At 31.1% G+C, this 20970-nt stretch overlaps 1 protein-coding gene across 21 annotated transcripts in view; it reads right to left on the reverse strand.

Annotated features, from left to right (window-relative positions):
• The window catches only part of rdx (BTB/POZ and MATH domain-containing protein rdx), a 153110-nt gene that overhangs the window by 457 nt on the left and 131683 nt on the right, over positions 1-20970 (reverse strand). For 9 of the 21 annotated variants that reach the window (XM_086902795.1, XM_086902794.1, XM_086902793.1 and 6 more), the window contains 6 exons: positions 14954-15098; positions 1863-1999; positions 1277-1428; positions 718-857; positions 447-624; positions 15-336 (listed from right to left, as the gene is read on the reverse strand). In XM_086902795.1, coding sequence (XP_086758921.1) covers positions 15-336; positions 447-624; positions 718-857; positions 1277-1428; positions 1863-1999; positions 14954-15031 — 1007 coding nt within the window. In that variant the 5' untranslated portion in view covers positions 15032-15098. Of the gene's footprint in view, positions 1-14; positions 337-446; positions 625-717; positions 858-1276; positions 1429-1862; positions 2000-6949; positions 7066-14953; positions 15099-20970 lie in introns of those variants that run through there. The other 12 variants (XM_086902804.1, XM_086902805.1, XM_086902803.1 and 9 more) reach the window with 4 other exon arrangements.

Below are 20970 nucleotides of genomic sequence, written 5' to 3' on the forward strand. Positions count from 1 at the left end.
TTATGAATATTTACGTGTTAATAAAATCTATGGCTTGTGCCTTAAGTTGATCAGCACTATGAAGATCAGCAAGAATTAGAATGTCAGCTGCGTTCTCGATTGCTAAACTTGTGCATAATGCTTCCTCGCACATAACTTTCAACCTTTCTAATGCGTATTTGTCCGCTGCGGCTAGTAAATCGTCCGCCATCTTTTCCAAATTTGCTGCCTTTCCCGTATATATAAATCGTAACATTTCTCGTAACACTTCGTGGTCTACGTCGGTGATGTCCACGCGATTTTGTTTCCTTTCCTCCATCTCGTGCTCGAACATCGCCGAGAAAACAGGACTTCGTGCTAAACAATAAAATTACAAATTAAAATGATCCATCCATTTTTTCGTCCCAATATAGATAGAATATTGAGGATGGTATAAAAATATAAAAAAAAAATATAATTTGTCATACCCGCGAGAATAGCTTTGTGCGCTTGAAATTCTCTCCCACATACTGTCAACGTGACATCGCTGAATTTTTGGTTTTCAAATAAAAGTCCTAAATCATCCGGTAATCGACATTCTGGAACTTTGAATTGTATAGTATTACTTTGTCCGGAAATATTCACGCTATCTGCCACTACGCTGACCTGTAATATTTTATTATCGAATTACAGATTTTTTTTTTTCTCGTTCACAATAAACGTTAGAGAATCATACAAATATTTAAGTATTTAACATACAAAGGTATATACCTCACAGAATATCGTGAGTTTATCGTCGGGCAAGAGTCCATTGGCTTCATCCAATAAGAAATCTCTCCTAATGAACTTCTTAAAACCCCAATCTTTACCTTGGACGAACCTATAAGCACGTTGGCTCTCTGAAAGTATAAAATTACCAATTGTTTTTATACCATTTTTGAATGAAATATCTTTTTTTTTTTTTTTTAAAAAAATAAACCCAGATTATTACGAATTTTGAATTTTTTCCCCAAGATCTTTGTTATAAAATTCCATCACAAAAGGATGATTTAATTGTTATTTTAAAATCGGCATATTTAACGAGCTATTTTCTTTGCTACACGAATGCATACATATATTTTTGCATGACTAGCGAAAAATATAGATGCACATGCAGATATATATATATATATATATGATAATTAAAAAATTATTTTTCAATACGTTTATTGTATAATGTAATGTTATAATATGATATTATAATATCTATAATTATTGATATTAATTGTAATTTTTAAAATACCCTGCATTGCATCCGTTTCATGTGTTTAGCACTTACCCATTGCTTTGGTTTCTTCTCTTTTGGCATTAAGAATAGAAAATTTGAACTTTGCTCTGACTTCGGATTTGTTGCACGAAACGAGAAGGAGATATAGCGACAGATAGTCTTTGCTCTCCTCATCCAGACCCTTAGGATTCACTCTTAGGCACCTAAAATCAATTTATCATCAATATAAATTTATCTGATATGATTTCGAATTCAACTTGATACTGTTTACTTATTTAATTTATTGTTAATAATTTTCCTATGAGAAATATCAACGAGAATATAGATTTTTTATAGATATATAAAAAACTTGAAGCGAAGTTGAAATAAAAAATTAAGTAACTAGATATAGAACAAAAAAAATTATAGATAAATAAAAATTCGTTGTTTATTGAAAGAGAAAAAAATTGAAATTGAAAGATTACCTATTATAACAACATAGAAATTAAAAATTTTTAATTAATTATATCAAGAAGAACAGTTTGGTATGCAATGCAAAGAATCTTAAATAATTTTGCCAAGTAATTTTCTTTCTGTGTTCAATTTTCAAACTCGTGTTATACGCCTGACGAAACGAGCTTATACTTCCGGATCTTACCATTTCAATTTATCGTTGGCCCCTGCTGAGAAGGTGGACGACTTTAGCACTTCTCCCATTTCCTCCCGGCAAAAGCTGAAGTTATTTATCGTCCACATGTAGCTGAACTTAACCACCTTCACCTGTGCACATAAGACCTTCAAATGCGACACCACGTCAGAATGTGTCCCGTGGAAACTACCTTAATTTATCTACGCTAAGGACTACGCATATATGCGTCAAGTAATTTTTTTCCTCTCTTTTTTTTCTTTTTTTTCTTTTTTTTTTTTTTTTTTTTGTTGAAGGAATAAGATTCAAATCTTAATATCTTGATACAAGGAAATTAATTGTCTTTTATATAATAGAAGGAATTTTTTTCGGTAAAGAATGAAGCGATTAATTTTTATTCTTTAATAAAAATAAATATGATTCAAGAATTTGTAAATATTAGAACGGAAGAAATTTATTGATCGAATATTCAATTAGAGTAAATTAATAATAAGGATAATTGATAATTGTGTTGCTATCTGTGTTTATTAGAGAGAGAGAGAGAGAGAGAGAGAGAGAGAGAGAGAGAGAGCAAGATAATTTTGTGTTCGTAGGAAATTACGCATTCAACTTCGTCCGTCGGAGATTAACAAAGCGGAGTTTTAGTTTCTTTGTGATATAGATTTTTTTTTAAACCACGTTCTTTTCTTTCTCTTCTACTCGCAACAAAAGATTTCTCTATCTTTAGAATAATATAAACTTTAAACTATAGATCTTAGAATAACGTAAGCCGTGTTCATAAATATATAAATTTTCATAATTACACGAATATAATGCTTCCGTAAAAAAAATAAAAACATTTTCAAAACTCAATGAACCCTCTTACAATTCACGGATAGTCCTCTATTCAATTCGTCCAATAAGAACGATATGTTTTTCGTAAAATGAAATATGATCGCCGAAGTATAGAACAAATTAAATTGAAAAATATAACATAATTATTCCATATAGTATAATTAAAAGCTGATCATAGCATACACAAGGCAAAGAAAAAAGAAAAAAAAATACGAGACAAGAAACGAAAATATGATTACTGTGTTTCGAGTTGCATGGTGAGTCCTCTTATCGCTCGCAATTAGAGAAGACCTTCCGTTACGTTGTCTGGCTTTCAGGCTATGACAAAACTCGTGAGGCACACCGATCGTACACAATGTATGCTTCTTTATATATATATATATATCCTCTTTGTGCACGTGTGCGTCGAAACGGTTTCCTCGTCCTCGGATATTATATTCGCTAGTTTTGTCGTGTGGCCCCAAATAAAAAAAGAAAAAAAGAGAAAAGAAACGGAGAGGGAAAAAGCTAACAGAGATTCTTTTTGAGAGGAATGTCGAAGGTTCCTACGACTAAATTGATCGTGGCCTTGAAGTAGCGAGCAGACGAGTCGCGAGAAGTACTACAAGTACGGAAGCACGTGCTGGAAAGAGAAAGAGAGGGAGCCAGGGTCGAATTGAACTTATATCTCTTACGTAATTACCTTGAAAAAAAAAAAAAATTTAACCTTTGTCTCGTTCGCTTCGATGCACATTAGTCTGATGCGACTTGTCGAATCATATATGCTGATTTATGAATATAAAAGTGAAAATATATGCAATATACGTAGAGAAAGAGATGAAGTTTAAGAAGAAGAAGAAGAAGAAGAATATTCACGTTTTTGTGAAACGAACTTTTTTTTATCCGAAGCATATTTTTCTCGACAATTATAAACGTCGAAAAAGGATTAGAATAAGAATTGCGAGAGTTTAATACATTGTTCAACTTGTTACGTTATTTTATGAAAGATTGCGTTCCAGAAGGGTCAGATGTTTCGATTCATCTTTAGGAATTCAAGTAGGCGTTATTATGATGAACGTGATGTAGCATAACAGGAAGCTGTTTCTATGAAATTTCTTGTTGAAAAGCTCAGAGCGTATTCTAATTATAACAGAGTTGAATCGTTTTAACTTCACTTATATTATAAGTTAATTAAACATTGGTAATAAAAAAATGTTCTAAAAGTAAAAAATAAAAATTACAGAATAATCTTTTAATGAGAGTAAAGATTCAAATAATAATGCAGACGTGTGTCGATTGCATAATATATACAACGGAAAAAAGGTGTCAAGCGGTATATACGATCATCATCGATCGAATACCTCTTTTCCGCTCTGAAACGTGACGAGGTGTGCATCTACTTCCGCTCAATATCGATCCTTGTTCAGGTCAGTGCAAACAAGTTTTTATTTACGAAGTATTTGAATTATATAAATTTGTCGAGATTACACGTAATATGGACTTGAATTTTATTATTGAATAATTGATCAAACGATTTATTAATACGTGACAAATGAAATCAAGAACAAAGTTCAAATAAAATATATAATATGAAGTGATTCAAAATTTAATAATTAATTTCCTTGTAAATAAAATGAATCGTATCAAATTATCATATCGTAGATTCAACTGAACAAAAATTCGATTCTTCCTTCAAAAAAGTTTAAATCTATTAATAATTCACAAAGAAGAGCTTCACAAAGAATTCATTACATCCAAGGATTGCGTTTACAAATGTTTCAAAAGAAAGAAAGGAAAAGAAAAAAAAAATTTTTTTCAAAATTTATATCTTACATTATAATCGGCCTCGAAATTAGTTGAAGGCACGATTAAAGGCGTGGACGAGACAGAGATAAAGCGAGGAAGGCAAGAGGAAGAGGAAGAAGAAGACACCGAGGTCGAGCCCCCATGAGTCAACGATCCCTGACGTCACGCGTGTGCACGACCTTGGCGAACGAAACCGAGCCCGGAGCCAAATCTATTTCTCTAGTCCGCCTCCTCTTCGATGCAGCCCTTATCACGATAGTGTATATGTTATGGCCGCCAAGGCACGGCCTTTTGCCGTTATAGGCCCTTGAAACGTGGTTAGACTCGGAGTTTTATGAGAGTTTTATTACGAAAACGATATTACGCAAAGAGAGACCCACGTCATAGGTCATTGACGATGAGTACGTATGTGCAATTCGAAATCTCTAACGATACAACAAGTTTTCTAAGATAGGGTATGCAATTGTTATCTCATATATCTAATCGAAAGATTAAATTTAAATTATTTTTTGTTATTTTTTTCTTTATATACTTTATTTACAAAATAAGAAAGAATTCAGTAGAGATAGAATAATTGTTATCTATTAAAACTATTTTTTCGAAGATTAAATGATTTTTATAATGATAGCTTCAAAAGATAAATAGTTGCAAGATATCTATATAATATAAAAACGTATGTAATAAATGTTAAAAAAAAAGAAACTAGACTTAAGTAAGACTATCGTTTTTTTTTTCTTCTTCTATGCTTTTAAAACAAAATTTTCGAAAAATCATTCAAAGATTCATTTTGAGAGAGTATAAAAATTTTATTCATATATTATTAATGCATTTAAGGTTTTTTCAGTATTATCTTGACTCACAATTTAATTAATTAATTTAATTAAAGTTATTACAATTTGATACGGGATCATAGCTCAATTTTCCTTTCAACGCGTTAACAATAGCTGTTGGTTACCACAGTAGACTGAAACGAAGGAAACGAAGTGGCGAGCTCTTTAAGGGATGGATAATCGATTTGAATAGGCCGATTATGTCAATCTCCATTGAAGGATAATGCGGCATGAAACATCGATTCGTTTCGGAACTTAACGTTCGTTTCGTTAAACGTCTCGGTTTTCGTGAGGAAAACACGGAACGATGGATTCGTGAAAGAGAAAACTATCGTTCGAAGACTCGAGGAATCAATGCACAAAGAGAAGCGTGAGAAACGTCAGCGCAACGACCCTGGGCGAAGTGAAAGTCTCTTCTCTCTCCTTTCTTTCGAATACCTTTTTTTTTTTCTCTTTTTTTTTCACTGGAAACAATGTGCGATTTCTTTTAACTCTAGAAACATGGAAATTAATATAATATTTATATAAAAATTAATTTTTTTAATTGAAAAATTACCATATGTATTTTCTACTATGTTGTTATGAATGTTTGCACACAAATTAAACCAGAAGCTTATTTATTTTGTTGTATAAGGAATTTGATAATATTTCTTTCTAATTGTGAAAAAATTGATAAAGATATCTTTCTATTGCTTTACAAAATATTCTAATTATAGCATGGGAACTGTTATATAATTTCATTAGATATAGTTCGTTATCATTTGCAAGTTAGAAATTCCCTAGAAATCCCCTAGAAACATGCGAAAAGAATTAGAGGAATTCGTTGTCTAAAGGAAGAGTAAATTTAAAGAAAAAAAGTTCACGTTGTAAATAGTTGAATTTTTTTCAACAAATCTAACAATTTTAGAATTTTCATCGCGAAAAAAGGAAACTCGAATAATCGTGAAGAATATCTATTCGGTGCAAAATTGTAAAAGGTCGAGTTTCACGAATAGCATAAAAGGAAGGAGGCATTTTCCAAGCTCGAGTAAGACGTAACTGGTTACGAGATTATACGTACAACAAGCGTGCATTGAACCTGTGGGATAGCCAACGAAGGTCACGCCGAAGTAAGGATCATCGAACCTACTGCGCACCACGTGAGTTGTTTTCAGCTGTTTGCTCGCATAGACGAGTGAAGGAATTTCTTGTCTACTCCTTTCGTAGGATTTCGATCGAAAATATAAGTATTTTATGGTATATCGATTGAAAATTTTATCCTCGAATTGAAGAAATTATTTAAAAAATTGTGGCCAACTCGTTTTAAATTGAGAAAAAATAATTTCCATAAAGTAAATGGAAAAATTTGAGTTTTGATATGATGATGATGATGATTAAAACATAGTTATCTTGGTCTTATATGAAAAATATTGAATTAATTTAAATAAAAAATTAAACATTGTAAATGTATATCGATATAGATAAAATAATTAGAAAATAAGAAAAACGAATATGGGATTTAAGATGAAATTAGCGATTAATCGACAAAAGAAAATAAAATAATACTTTTATATAAGATCAATGAATTAAATCTGATTAAATATTCGATGCATTCGGTTTATCATATGTTAGCTCAAAGAAAAAATAACTCTTTGAAGCATGAAATCGTACTTGAACCTGATAATCCATGCAACCTTCAGGTGTTGGAGACATATTTTCAAAAGATCATCGATAATCTCTTGAAACGTAACTGAGTAAATCATTTATCTTCTATTTCATTACCACTTTTAACCTTTTATTTCACGATATTTATTTATGATAATGAAATTATGATTATTTCTGATTTAGCTATTTTATTTATTTTGTTTAATTTAAAAAAAATTTTTTTTTTAAAGTAAAAACGAAAGAATTATCTTTTATTTTCTTTTTTCAAACAAGTAGTGTGTTTTGAAAAATTACACTAATAACCATTAAAGTAATACTTCCTTCTATAAAAGATCCGTTAGAATTTCGATCTTTCGCTTCTATTTACGATCAGTCAAAGAATTTTGTCCAAGAAATCAATAATTTAAAGAAGTGATATTTTGTATCGTAAAATTATTCACATACTCGAAGATGATAAATCAATAGCGTACAAAGATTAAGAATGCTTTACGTTTCGCATGCCACGTGGTTAACCAGTGAAACATAGTACGTATTATATTTTTAAGACGGGAAAAATTTCTCGTAGATGGAAGAAGTTTTTATCCCTGTTTAAATATAAGGAAAGATTAATGATTAATATAATAAAAAATAAATATATAAAATGAATAATTACATAAGAAATATATTATTAATCTATCATATGATATTCCAATATTATTTAAATTCATATATGTATCAACAATTGTACGCGCAATAAAGTATATATATAACCTACAAATCTATACATAGGTAACAAAGGTTATCTTTCTTTTTAATTAATCATTATATATATCTTTTATAGATTGTTATATTTCTTTCTATAGATTTTTCTACTGTTTTGAAAACACATTTTGAAACACATTTTTTTAACACGCTTTTTATCCATATAACACAGAAGAAATGCACGAAACTCGATCGACAGTTGCGATATAGGGAAGCAAGGTATTCGCGTATCTCGAAACGACTACTCGAATCGGGCAACATTATTTTCCGAATCTAATTCCGTATCTTCCACGTAATAGTACGCATTGGCTGTGATCCAAGCCTACCTACCTATGTTTGATTGATCCCCTCGACGCGAGTTCATGTGTATTCCTTTCGTTAACTGGGATCACGTGATCCGCACAGTGACCCTCTATTTGTTACGTCAGATTTGCGGCAACCAACTGCTGGTGGCGCTGCCGGCGATAAATAACGTGAAACACTATCGATCGTTGATTGATTATTCATATATTGACAATTTGATACATCGATAATATTGTTAAGACATCGATAGCTTGATGTATCGATAATAACAATAGATCGTTATTTGGTTAATATCGTTAAGATATCGATAGACTGGATAGTTACTTTAATAGATATAAGTTCGACTTACTTAATAACGCCAATTCACGGTCATCCGTGAATCAATATATCACGAGATTATTAACAAAAAGACTACGTAAGAAACAAAAAGGAAAAAAGAAGAACGAAATAAAATAGGAGTACACGTTACCACCCATCGATGTCTAGAATACTGTTAATCGGGCCCAGGTACTGTTAAACTAAGTAAGTGGGAGAAGAATATCGATATGATTCGTTCGTTTCCCCAGAATGAGGTAATGAAGAACCAGAAAAGGTGTACCGGTCGACGGCCCCAGCGAGTCGTTCAACCCATCGTCCATAACCGTCTTTGAATCATACATTTCATGAAACGAGATAGGTCAAAGATCATTGATTGATTGTAAATTGATCATTGCTCCAAAAGAATACTATTTCTTTCTTATTTCTAACCTGTATACCATATGTTTTGCTAACCTATATATATCTGTTTTAGCAACTGTTCTAACAAATTATCCCCCTAAACATCGAGGTTAAATTAGATTTTTCTTCAAATTGAAGAAGCACACAAGTTATGCACATGAAGATAGAATCTTGAGACTCGAGGAGAGGCGGTAAATCGAGTTCGTTTTGCAACGTCGTAATAATTCATCAACAGACGAGAACTTTCAATCTATTTCGAGATAAAATAACATTTTGCAGAGGTTCTTTAGGTGGAGTACACCGTCGAGAGACTCACCAACCATCAGTTATATCGGTCCTCGTAAATTCGTTAAAACGTTCGAATGCCCCTCGAACGGAAACAGAAGATTTGCATTACCGTCAATGCGCAGCGGATTCGGATTTTCTTGTTTAAGAATCAGTGATTGATTGCGATTGAAGCAGATACATGGTTTTTTCATCAAGAATGAATATTTCAATCGAGTTTTTCGAAATACAAACGATACAAATTTTAAGCTTGAAAATAAAAGATACAATTTAAAATTTTAAATTGGAAATTGTGTATTTAAACGGAGATTTCAATATAATTTATTAAATGTTGGAAGAGAAAATGATTGGATTATGTATATATATGTATAATAGAGATATAAAGTTTGTGTGACAGATGATTTGAGATAATTACAATAGCTTTACAAATTAATTATCATTCTTATTTTAAATTTCTTATGTCAAATTTTATTCTTTTCATTCTCCAAATATTTTTTATACTTCAATTTCCAGTTCAATTCTAAATCTCTAAATATATTATATTAAATGTTACGTTTTCACGTAGAAACAAATATCCAAGATTTTCGTCGCTTTTTTTCATTATTCTAATATAATTTATAACTTCAAATTAAAAAGAATTTATAAAATATATATATATATTAAATACTTTCTAAATATTCAGAAAACTTCAATATTCATTTCTTTCATTTCTTTCATTTCAAAATCTTCAACTCTAAATTCTCTTTTAAATCATCTTTCAATTGAATTCTATTTTTTTCACTCTTTAAACCTGTATAATACATTTCAATCTTTTTTCACTGAAATCTAATTTATTTTTTTTTATATTGGAAATATTTAAGATATTAATATTAATATCCATATTTTCTACAAATCTTAAAAATATTCATCTCATTTCTTCTACTCCAAAATTTTCCAATTTTAAACATTTCACAACTTTCACCAAGATTTCATCGCATTCTAGAAACTGACCCAACAACTTTTCCAACTTCTTATCTTCACTGAAATCTTCATCCATTCTTTATTATTCTTAATCTACAGATATTTAAAATATTTATCACCATTTATTTCCAGCCATCCACTAATCTCTCGTATTCATACATTTAAATTTCAAAAAGAATTATCATTATTGCTTAAAAATTCTCAAATATTAAATTTCTCCGTATTCCTATTTTTTTTTTTTTTTACTATTCTAACAAATTCTACTTCCCATCACTATCGATCTACGAATATTTCAAATCATTTCAAAATCTTTCTCCACCCTGTTCCTGAATCAACTTTTCCAAACTAAGTCTAATACACGAAGAAATATTACAAGCGAGAGATGTGAGCGTGGAAGAGGATCGAGGAGAGGGCGCAAAGAACACAGAGGCACAAAGTTCATCGTCTTGGTCGTTTCCGTATAGAAGAAAACAGCGCGATGAATCACAAGAAGGAAGGAAGACGAAGAGAGGAGGCCCGGTCGACGCCCCCAGGAGTCGTTCAACCCGGCGGTCGTCGACGATCGGCCTTGAATCACCCGTGCCCGTTTACGGGAGCGGCGTGCGCTGCTTCGAGCAGCAAGCAGACCAAGTCGAGGCTTCCGGTAGAGCCCTGGACACGGTGTTCGAACATGCACGAGGCAAACCCGCGAGAAGATCGAAATCCTTGAGAATCCATGTTGTTTACTTTCTTCAATGGAGAGAAGGAATAGAAGATAATGAAGTGGAAATATTAAAGAAAAAGTGAAACAAAAAGCGTTGAAGAAAAGAAGAAGATGGCGTCGAAGGAACAAGAAATTAAAAACACAGGAAATAGTGGAAGAAGAAGAAGAAGAAGAAGAAGAAGATAAAGAAGAGATAGCAATAAAGACGAAAAAAAAGAAAAAGAGAATGATGTTCCAGAGATATTAAAAAAGAAATACTTCAAAGAAGAAGATCTCGAAAAAAAGACACCAGACACCAAAAAAAGTATAATAAGCAAAGAGAGAAGGAAGAAAGTGAAGAAGAGGTCGGCCCTTCTCTCGATCTTAGTTTCATCGCGAGACGAGGTCGCTCGGTTCGTGTAATGGAACACGTGCCTCGAGATAACGATGTGGAAATGAAAGGCAACGAGTGATAATGACTCTGGCATATAGAATTCGCGTCTAGGTTGTTGGTGAGGAGTTGGTGAAAAAAATCGAGGGAAGTTTTCGTGAAATTGCAGATAGATGAATAGGTGTGGAAGAAAGTCAGGGGTTGTTGGGGAGTGATTTTGAGAAGTGAAGAGAACGCTGTTGGATCTGGTTGGTGGTGACGATGATGATGATTATCTGGTGGGACGAGATTTGATTAAGAAATTGAATAGGTAGGCTGGATGCGTGGGTGATTTAGGTTGCTCTAATGAGGAAAGTCGATGAACTTATATTGATGTGGACACTTGTTGTGGATTATTGTTGTGGAATTTGTAGACTGGTAAAATGGACAATTTTGTTGAGCTTTTAATAATAATAATGGACGTAGCAAGATTTAACTCGTGATATAATTAATTATCTATCTAAAAAAGAAAAATTAAATCAAATAATAAAGTTGAAATTATATAAAGAGATTATACGTAATAGTAGATAATTAATTTGACGAATGATGAAAAATTATCACGGTTTGTGGATCAGCTTGATGATGAAGATGAGCTTAAGAATTCACATAAAAGAGACAAACAAGAATATAAACAGTTACAACTGAGAGATCCGAAAGGTTTTAAAATAATAAGAGTAGAGAAAATTGTCATAATCTGTGGATCAAAGAAATGGCGAAGCTAAGTCTAAATCGAGGAAAAAAGATGTGAAATGGTATGTGTGAAATAACATTCAAAGAAAAATTCTCTGGTCATAATAATGAAGTTCTCTAGTTTTCAAAGAATTAGTAATTAATTGGAAATTAGTACTTCAAATTCTTAAATGAAAAATTACATTTGATGAGATGGTAATAGATATTAATTAAAATATAAGTTTACTAACTTTAATTTTTAATTCAAAGGATTTCAACTTCCTGAAATAAATTTAAATAAATATAGACTAGGAATTTTTCTAAGATTTAATATTATAGATGTACGTTAAAATCAATATTAATATTTAAAAAAAAAATTACTGTATTATTCAATATTACTGTTATGAAGGATTCAAATCATCATAAATAAAATCTCAAAGATTAAGGGAAAACCCAATCTTTAAATTTTAAAGTATTAATAAAGAATCAAACAATTTTAATTAATTTTAATCCTTATAACCTACAAAAATAAAATCGTTCAATTTCGCCATCTTGGATACAATAACTTTAAAATCTACATAACAACGAATCAAAATATCAATGAATAATAAATAATCAGAGAAAAATTATCAATCGAATAATTACGAAAGTTCCAAATGAAATGATTTTCGATCAAGCCACAATCGTTTTCCACCAATCGTAAGCGCAATCTCCTGCCATTAATGACCCATCTAGATGAATTCACCATCTAAACTCGACTCTCCAGGAGAGGAGGCTCTGGAACAGCGAGACGAACGAACCAATTGGAAATTATGCCAAAACGCTTTCTACGCTTTTTATCGAGCCCATCGATCGGCGTGTTACGACAGATACAGCGCGTGAGCTCGCATGATTGCTGCACCAGACTCCGGTGACGAGGCGAAATCGGCGCATGCATTACGAAAGTTAACTGGAGCACGAATCGACTTTCGATTCGATGGATCCTCCCTGAAAACCGAGAGTTGCACACTCCTTCGAATATTGGAATTCCTTCGAACCTTTTGAAGGAGGAGGAGGAAAAGAAGAAAGAGGAAGATCACAATTCTTCTGAAGGATTCAATCCTGGATAACGTCTGCATTACGTGAATAACACTCGAAGAGAGTTTCACGTAAGAGAGATTTTGATTCTTCTTTTTGGAATGGAATATCGAGATGTTGATTTGTAAATGAGATTTTATGCGAGTTATAAATATAAAATGAATTAAAGAGAGAGTCGAGATCAGCGCTTTTTGAATAAGTCGTGACTTCTTTTCTTCTCGTAGTTATGTAAAAATATTTAATTGAAACAACATCAATAAAATGTTAAAAAAAAAAAATCTGTCATAATAAATTTAATAAAATTTAATATTTATTCAGAGTCGGTAAATAAATTACAAAAATTATTTTGAATCACTTTGGAGACTAGGAATATTAGGTTGTTTTAAAATGTTTTTATAAGATAAATAATATTAAAATATTACAATTGTTACAATTGACCAATAACTTATTCATTTTTCGTGTTTATATTTGTTAAATTAATCTGATTGTAATTATGAAATTGATACATTGATTAATTATTTTTAAATATGTGGGAGAGTTGTATGATTGCATAGTTTTGCAAAAAATAATAATAAAAAAAGAAATACAATTTATTCTGAATCTTGGAATACTACAACTTTACAAATTATTTCATAGTGTAAATTCTATCCGAACAAATTACATCAATTTATCAACAACACAAGATTACACCTAAACCAGAATCGATCATGACCACATCCTACCACAACGAACCCACGAGAATCTTCTTCTCAAGACACTTTCACTCAGACTCCTCCAGATGTTCTTTTAAATCACCATCAATCGAAGAAGATTCATTTCACACTAATCCATCAGTTGAATTCTTTAAAATTTTTATTATAGCAATTAATTTCTTACATCTTCAAACTATTGAACGACTGTAAAATTGATTTCGAATCGAATTTTCAACGAGGGAAGAGATATCTATGCTGGAATAAGATAAAAAAAAAAAAAATCAAAATACAATTACATACTTCTCAATTTTTTATTTCTTCTCCTGTATTATAAACCTGTCGATATTTTGAAACGAATATGCAAAACAATACTGGAAGAACCAAGAGTTAAGAATGCTTGTGTAATAATAATTTTTTTAATCTTAATTCCAATCTTTCAAAATTATTTTTTGACGACAAGAACGGATATTATCCGTTGAAACAAAAACCAAGAGGAATCGTTGAAATCAAAAATCTATGAAAACGATGAGAATATAATAATTTTTAAAGAATCTGCTTTAAAAACTCTGCAAAAAAATTTGTTGATCGAGTTCAGATTTTAACAGTTTAAACATCATCGTTAAAAGAAAGATAACTTTTGTTCACTTTTAGAAGAAAAAAAAAAGAGAGAGAGAATTTTACCCTCATGTTTCGTTCTGCGAGCTTTTGAAGTGACAGATTCTCGCGGGAAAGCTGGCGAACGTTTCCACGGGCGAGTTAGAGATCGCATGGAGCAGCGGGATATCTAGTCGCAGGTCATTCACATCGCGAGGGGACGAGCAGTAAAAATAGAACGAGAACGTCAGGAGTGCGTGGTCTCACGCCCGACCACGAGGATGATATCGACGAAGACGATGAAATTGACCTAGAAGGGGAGGAGGATTCGACATCCAAAATCTCTAAGAGCATTCTGCATGAACTTGGAGAGGAATGTAATTCATAAGAATGGACAAGATATTTTTACAAAGATCTGTATGTAAAATCTGTTCCTGTTAGAAAAAAAACTATACGATTATTTCTTCTCTTTGGTCGTTCAATTCATCGTGTTGCATTCGATTTTTCCTTGAATTTGTTCGAAATAATTGTTAATTTTTACGAAAAGATCATCGCTAACGACCAATTAAACTGCAATTAAATTGGCCTCAGCTATGTCGATAGCTCTGACAATGCTGCTCTCGGAACGGTCACATTTGGATTGTAGGAATCGTTAAAAATATCGTACAATTTGTCATTACCCTAATCGATTTTAAAAATTAATCTCGAATCGATTCTTCAATTTTATTTCTTCTCGTCGAACAATTTTTAGAGAATTGATGTGTATTTTTAATCAAGGAGTAAGAAGGAGTAGGCGTTATCTTTTTCAAAATTAATTAAAAAAACACTTTGGCACGTTTTATCTAATATTTAGTACATACCTGCGTGTAACACCAATTTTCGGCCACGGGGGTGTTCACTTCCGGTGGTGGAGGGCTTGGTACACGGCTTACTGCCATACTACTGCTGCTGTGCAAGTTTGAGCTGACCCGCGACGTTTGAGGCGCACAGTCGCTCACCGCAAGTCTGAAACACGTACGAATTGTCCCTGTGTTACTTTACAGTTTGTCTAGTTTTGTCAAAATTAGAACGGTCTTTGATTGCACGTGGTTACAACTAATTAGAAGGGCACTTTTAATAAATTCTATTCTATTTTGTACCTTTTCTTCTTTCTACAATATTATCCATTGAGAAGAGACAAGTTTAAAAAAATCTATTAATATTCATCCTTTATCATTAATATGAACAGATACAAATATACTTATTTTGAAGAATTTCAACTAAGCAATAATTCCCTAACTGTAATGTAATTTTCTAATTAAAGAAATTCTTCAAATATCAAATTATCTTTAATAAGGACAATAATCAAGTTAGTATAAAAAGTGAAATATTATTTATCTACAATCAAATTTTATCCCATATTATCAATAGTTTACGTTAAAATAAAAATTGATTAATTATTATGTAACCAGATATATTCTTTTACGATATAAAAAGAAAGCAATAATTTTACAAAGAAAAAAAAAAAAACAATTTATTCTTCCGCAAATTTATCATACAAATATATCTTCTCCTTGCTCCGAGATTCTCTTAATTGTGCAAGATAGCCCGGACTGAAAAAGAATTCCTCAAACAAAGATCAGTGGATCGAGGCACGCGTGAACAAATCGTTACGTTACACATACCACCAGGGAGGGACACTAGTCGCTCGATGCGAGGAAAAGGGGGTGACCGAGGAAGAAGGAGGGCTGAACGGCGAAAGAGGGAAGGGGTAGGATGAAGAAAAGAAGCATGAAAGAAGAGTATGCGGGGCACGCGATGGTGCTCACGTGCGCCAAGTACGGAACTACTCGAGCATCATCGAGTCGAGTACATTAGCCCCGCAGGTTCATCGGACCTGCTTCTCTTTCTCGATTCTCTCTAGTCAAGCGGTGGTCGCTACGCGACTTCTCGTCTTAACCTTTTAACCCTTATCGGGCCGGTCAATCGATACATTAATGCGATAACCACGAAGGTGGATTGGTCAGGTTGGTTAATCGTGTCGAGCCTTCGTACGATCGCCGTTTCTGTCCTCTTACGCGAATGGCCTCACCTTTAGCGGTGAGGAATTCTTCCCATTTTTCGCACGTGTATATACGTGTTTACTCTTTTAAAATATATATAATTTTCTTACTTTTGTTGATGACGATGTAATGATTATTTTTTTTATTAATATCGTTAGGAATAATACGTGTTGTATAATAAAAAATATATATTGTAATGAATAAAGAAAGTCATATAATGAATGCTATAATTGGATTCGAAAGAATTTATTAAGAGAAGAATAGTCACTAAATATATAGTTATCGAATAACAGTGAACAGATGAAACTATAATCAAATTTAATAAAAATATTTTGGAAAATAATTAAAATATACCATTTCTAATAAGAATTCCTAAATCTTATTGTATTTACATTGGACATTTCGTATGGCAATTTAAGGCAAACATAAATCTTTAAATTGAAAATCTTTTGTAATTAATATCTCAAAAAGGCACAAATTGTAAAAGGATAATTCAACTCGTGTATAATAATTTCTAATTTCATCAATTCCTCTTCGATTCTTCATTAAATTTAACCAACATAAATTCTCTGAGCTACCAAAACTCATTATTATAATTGGTAATCATCGCCTACGTCTATGAAGACTTACTAGTAGTAAATGTCAAGTTATTACACCCCGAGTGTAACTTTTCTCGATGACCATCATTTTTGTCGTTCAAACCAATTGTTGTTGTCGTTCGTTCTTCCATTACGTAGACTAATTTCCGCCTCTGTACGTGTAATTGTGTAACACGTAAAACGATTAACAAGTTTAGAGGCAGAAATGATACAAAACTATATCATCTGCGTATATTTTTAAGCAAATAAATAGGAACAATACTTTTCTCGTTTATGACTTTTTTTTATCTAACTACATTATCACTAACTCGATGATTATACGGTTTCTTCAAGTTCAGGCTTTAAATCACTATGATTTATTATGTTTATTAATTCAATGTAATACAATTTGTTGGAAATTGCCTGAAATATCTTGTTAAAAAATTAATTCTTTTATTCGAGAAATTACTACAGGTTAAGTTATTATCGCGTTAAAAATGTTGTAAATTTTATTAAATAATGGAATTATTGAAATTTGAAATTATCAAATGGAAAATTGATTAGATGAACGATTTGTCAAGAATTTTTTTTTATTTTTTTGAATGAAAATAACATTAATTTATATTTTAAAAATATTGGAAACCATGAGCACAAGTTAAATCGTAATTCTGCTCACTAATATATAAAGAAAAATTAAAAGATATGACATATAGATTATTCGATTAGTTGTACAATATAATTATTTTTACTACATTAAAAAATATTTACACATGAATATTTCGCTTTATCTTTTAGTCTATTCAATTTTTAATACCCTTCGAAACTGCCAGAGACCATCGAATAAAAGTGTTCGTGAATGATTGTGGCACCGGATGGGTTAATATCAGTATTTATCCCCTTCCAAAGGACATCGTTTCCGCTTACGGATGCCGTTTGCGTTACATTAAGAGACGTATGGAGGTGAACTACATACGGTTAAATTGTTGTTCAATGTACGAACGCACCCGTTGCAACAGAAAAAGTGTTTCAACCGCGTATATGGTTAACCGCGATACTAAAAAAAAAAAAAAATACCGAATAACGATAAGCAAATCTCGAAACCGCGAAGTTCCTTTGGAAAATCGATATGATTTTATACTTTTAGGTAAATATGTTTATCTGGTAAAGAGAAGAAGATTATGAAATGTTGTATTTGTAGATTTTCTTATTTTCTAATAATAAGATTTTAAAAGTTTGAATTGTCAAATTTTCAAATTTCTAAAGTTTTTAAGCAAACAATTTTCCAAATTTTAAATTCTAGATAAGTTTAAAATAAAAATATCTGTTATATCATCAATATTTATTACAATATTTTTTCTCAATTATTGAACAAGTATATGCAGATATTCTGAGATCAATATATGTGATATTTTGAACGTTTGAAATACAGGAAAGCAAAGCTTTGTTGCTTTGATTTTAATGGTTTCATAATGTATCGTTTTCAAGTGATATACATATATATAATATCGACTGCCTGGCAAACGAAAAACAGTCTTGTTTTCCCCCTTTCACTTTCCCGCACACACTCTTTGTGAGCAGCAAAAGTAGACAGGAGCAGATAAGAGAAATCTCACGATTATGGCGCTTTTACTTCGCTTTAAACGCACAAAATAAAAGAAAAACCGAAAATTTTTACCAACTATAGTGAAAGACAATTCGAGAAAGTATCTTACGTTTCTCTCTGCATTAGAAGTGGTTTCAGCCACGAGAAGAATGTTTTTTTCTATTTTAATTATATTACAAGAAAATAATAGGGGAATACAAAGTATATTTGAAAATTTAAAAAATATGTGTGTTGTGATAAAATAAAATTATCTAATTCTACAAATATCACTTATTTTTTTACACATATTTCGTTTAAATTAATCAATCTGTTTATGAATATACAAAGTTAACCAGAGAGATTATAAAAAACGATCATAAAAACTTCTATAAAAAGTCATAAAATTCTACAAAATGCATGGAGTGATAAAGCGGAGAGATAATAAATCACTAGCTAATACAGCGGAGATTAAAATTTGCCAGGATTTACAACAGGTCGCATAACAATCATAAATTGTGTTGTTTTTGATTTTATTATTATATTCTCTCTGAGCTTGTTTCAAATAATACGCTTCTTTTCTACATGTCTACATAAATTCCATCAAATTTATTTTTCTCGGAATAAAATATACAGAAGAAAAAAATTTTTTTAAATTTTTCGACTTTTATTTTTTTATATTGATAAATATATTATATCAACAAATATCAAAGCGTATAATTTGACATAAAAGTTAGTGAATTGTCAAAATAATGTCATAAAAAAATCATTTTATATTTCTTTATATTAATACGACAGAGAAGGAACAATTGCAAAATAACCTAAAAATGGAGAATAAAAAAAAAAAATAAATAAACTCTATAACAGATATACATAAAGATACAGAAAAAAAAAAAAGTTCATTTTAAGACATGTAAAAACAAGAACAGAAAAAGAGAAGAGAAAAATTGAACATAAATCTCATTTAAAAAGGCAAGTGTGATACATCCATTCGTTAAACCTCTTATCCGTCGACATGTTAACTGGCGCCTTTTGCACGACGTCCCTTCTCTTCTCCGTTGTTACTCGGTCTAACTTTCACTTCCACGTTTTACTCCCACGTTGCTTTTGCGCTAGATACAGTCAGAGGCATCGAGCGAAAGGAGAAGAGGCTATTCGGGACGTGGTGGTTTCGAGCGACATTTTGCCAAGAGAAAGATAAACGGTTTTATCGTGATTCCACGTTCTAAGCCAGGTGAACGTAGGGAACGCGTGGATATTGGTTGAAGAGAACGTGACTGAGCTCATGCGCATGCTCAGAGACTGATTTTGTGGGAAACAGGAGATTGCATCTCGGCAATATTTACGGATCATTTTTCCGCACATGCGCGATGCGAGTATAATTAATGGAAGAAATATAACAAGATAGAAATTTATGGAAATTTGAATATTTTAATGTGAATTGACAGAAATCTGAAAAGAGAGATGTCAATTTGATTTTGATTTGAAATTATATATTTTAATTTTTACTTAATTATGTAGAATATTATATGTGATTATATGTGTCATTATATTAATCTGTGTTGTCTCATCATACTTCAATTTAAAATCACATTTCAAAAGGAAATTCATTGATTATATTGGATTATTTATAAATTATTTATTACATAAAAAATGATTCAAATAAAAGTTTTATCAATTTGTTATGTTTTAATTAACGCACGAAGATCGCTTTAAATTTTTAAGTGTAAGCATTCACTTTATATTTGCCAAAGAATATATTGCACATTGACAAGTAAATTATTATTATTATACACGAATAAAATATAGAATGAAGCAATCATGTATCTGGTCCATTTAATAGATCCAATTACAGGCGTTTGGTGTCGAAATCACGATTTTGTCAATCGGGCCATCCGATTTCGAATCTGTTGAATGGTAAAGGCGTGGGCCAAGAGAGCCAAAGGGAAAGTAGAACAGCTCTGACGAGTTCACTGGTGAAAACGAGGAAGTTAGGTGAAAACCTTCTATGTTAAATAGAAGGAATGCAATTATAATGTATAGTGTATACAATTTATTTTTAAATCAATTTTTTCGTACCAATAAATTATCAAAGATAAGTAAAGAATTATTTTTAAGAATAAAAATACTTGATACTTTGTGATTAAAAGTAGGTTGATCTTTATTCATTTGGAAGAAGTGAAAGCGCATATAGAGATTTTGTAATCTCACGATTGAATTGGAATATGTTTTACATTACTGTAACTGTTATTGTTTTAAATAACATTAAAGGAAGAAAAATAAAAAATTAATAATAATAAGATAAAAAATTTATTTTCTTAAGCCAATATAAATATTGTATTATAACTTTTATTCAAGAATTTAATTCTTGTTTCTCTTTTGTTATCTAAAATTAAATGAACTTATTTAATTAGCTATGAATGTATTATTAAGAAACAATCCGTTTATCTACATAACAAAATATCTGCATTTAATCACATTGAAATATACTTTTTTCATATAAAAAAGTATCAAAAATTAACAATTAATTTTGTATATTATATTATAGTAATAAATAATATATAGATAAATCATGAATTAATATCTAACTTTATAGAATCAAATATTCAAAATAATTTTTAAAATTTAACTCTTTACGTCGCAAAGAAAAGATTAACTCAAATTATTTTTAATGTTAT

This window comes from Apis florea, unplaced genomic scaffold, assembly GCF_048593485.1.
Source record: "Apis florea isolate Af1SG1 unplaced genomic scaffold, ASM4859348v1 contig_2272_pilon, whole genome shotgun sequence".
NCBI lineage: Eukaryota > Metazoa > Arthropoda > Insecta > Hymenoptera > Apidae > Apis > Apis florea.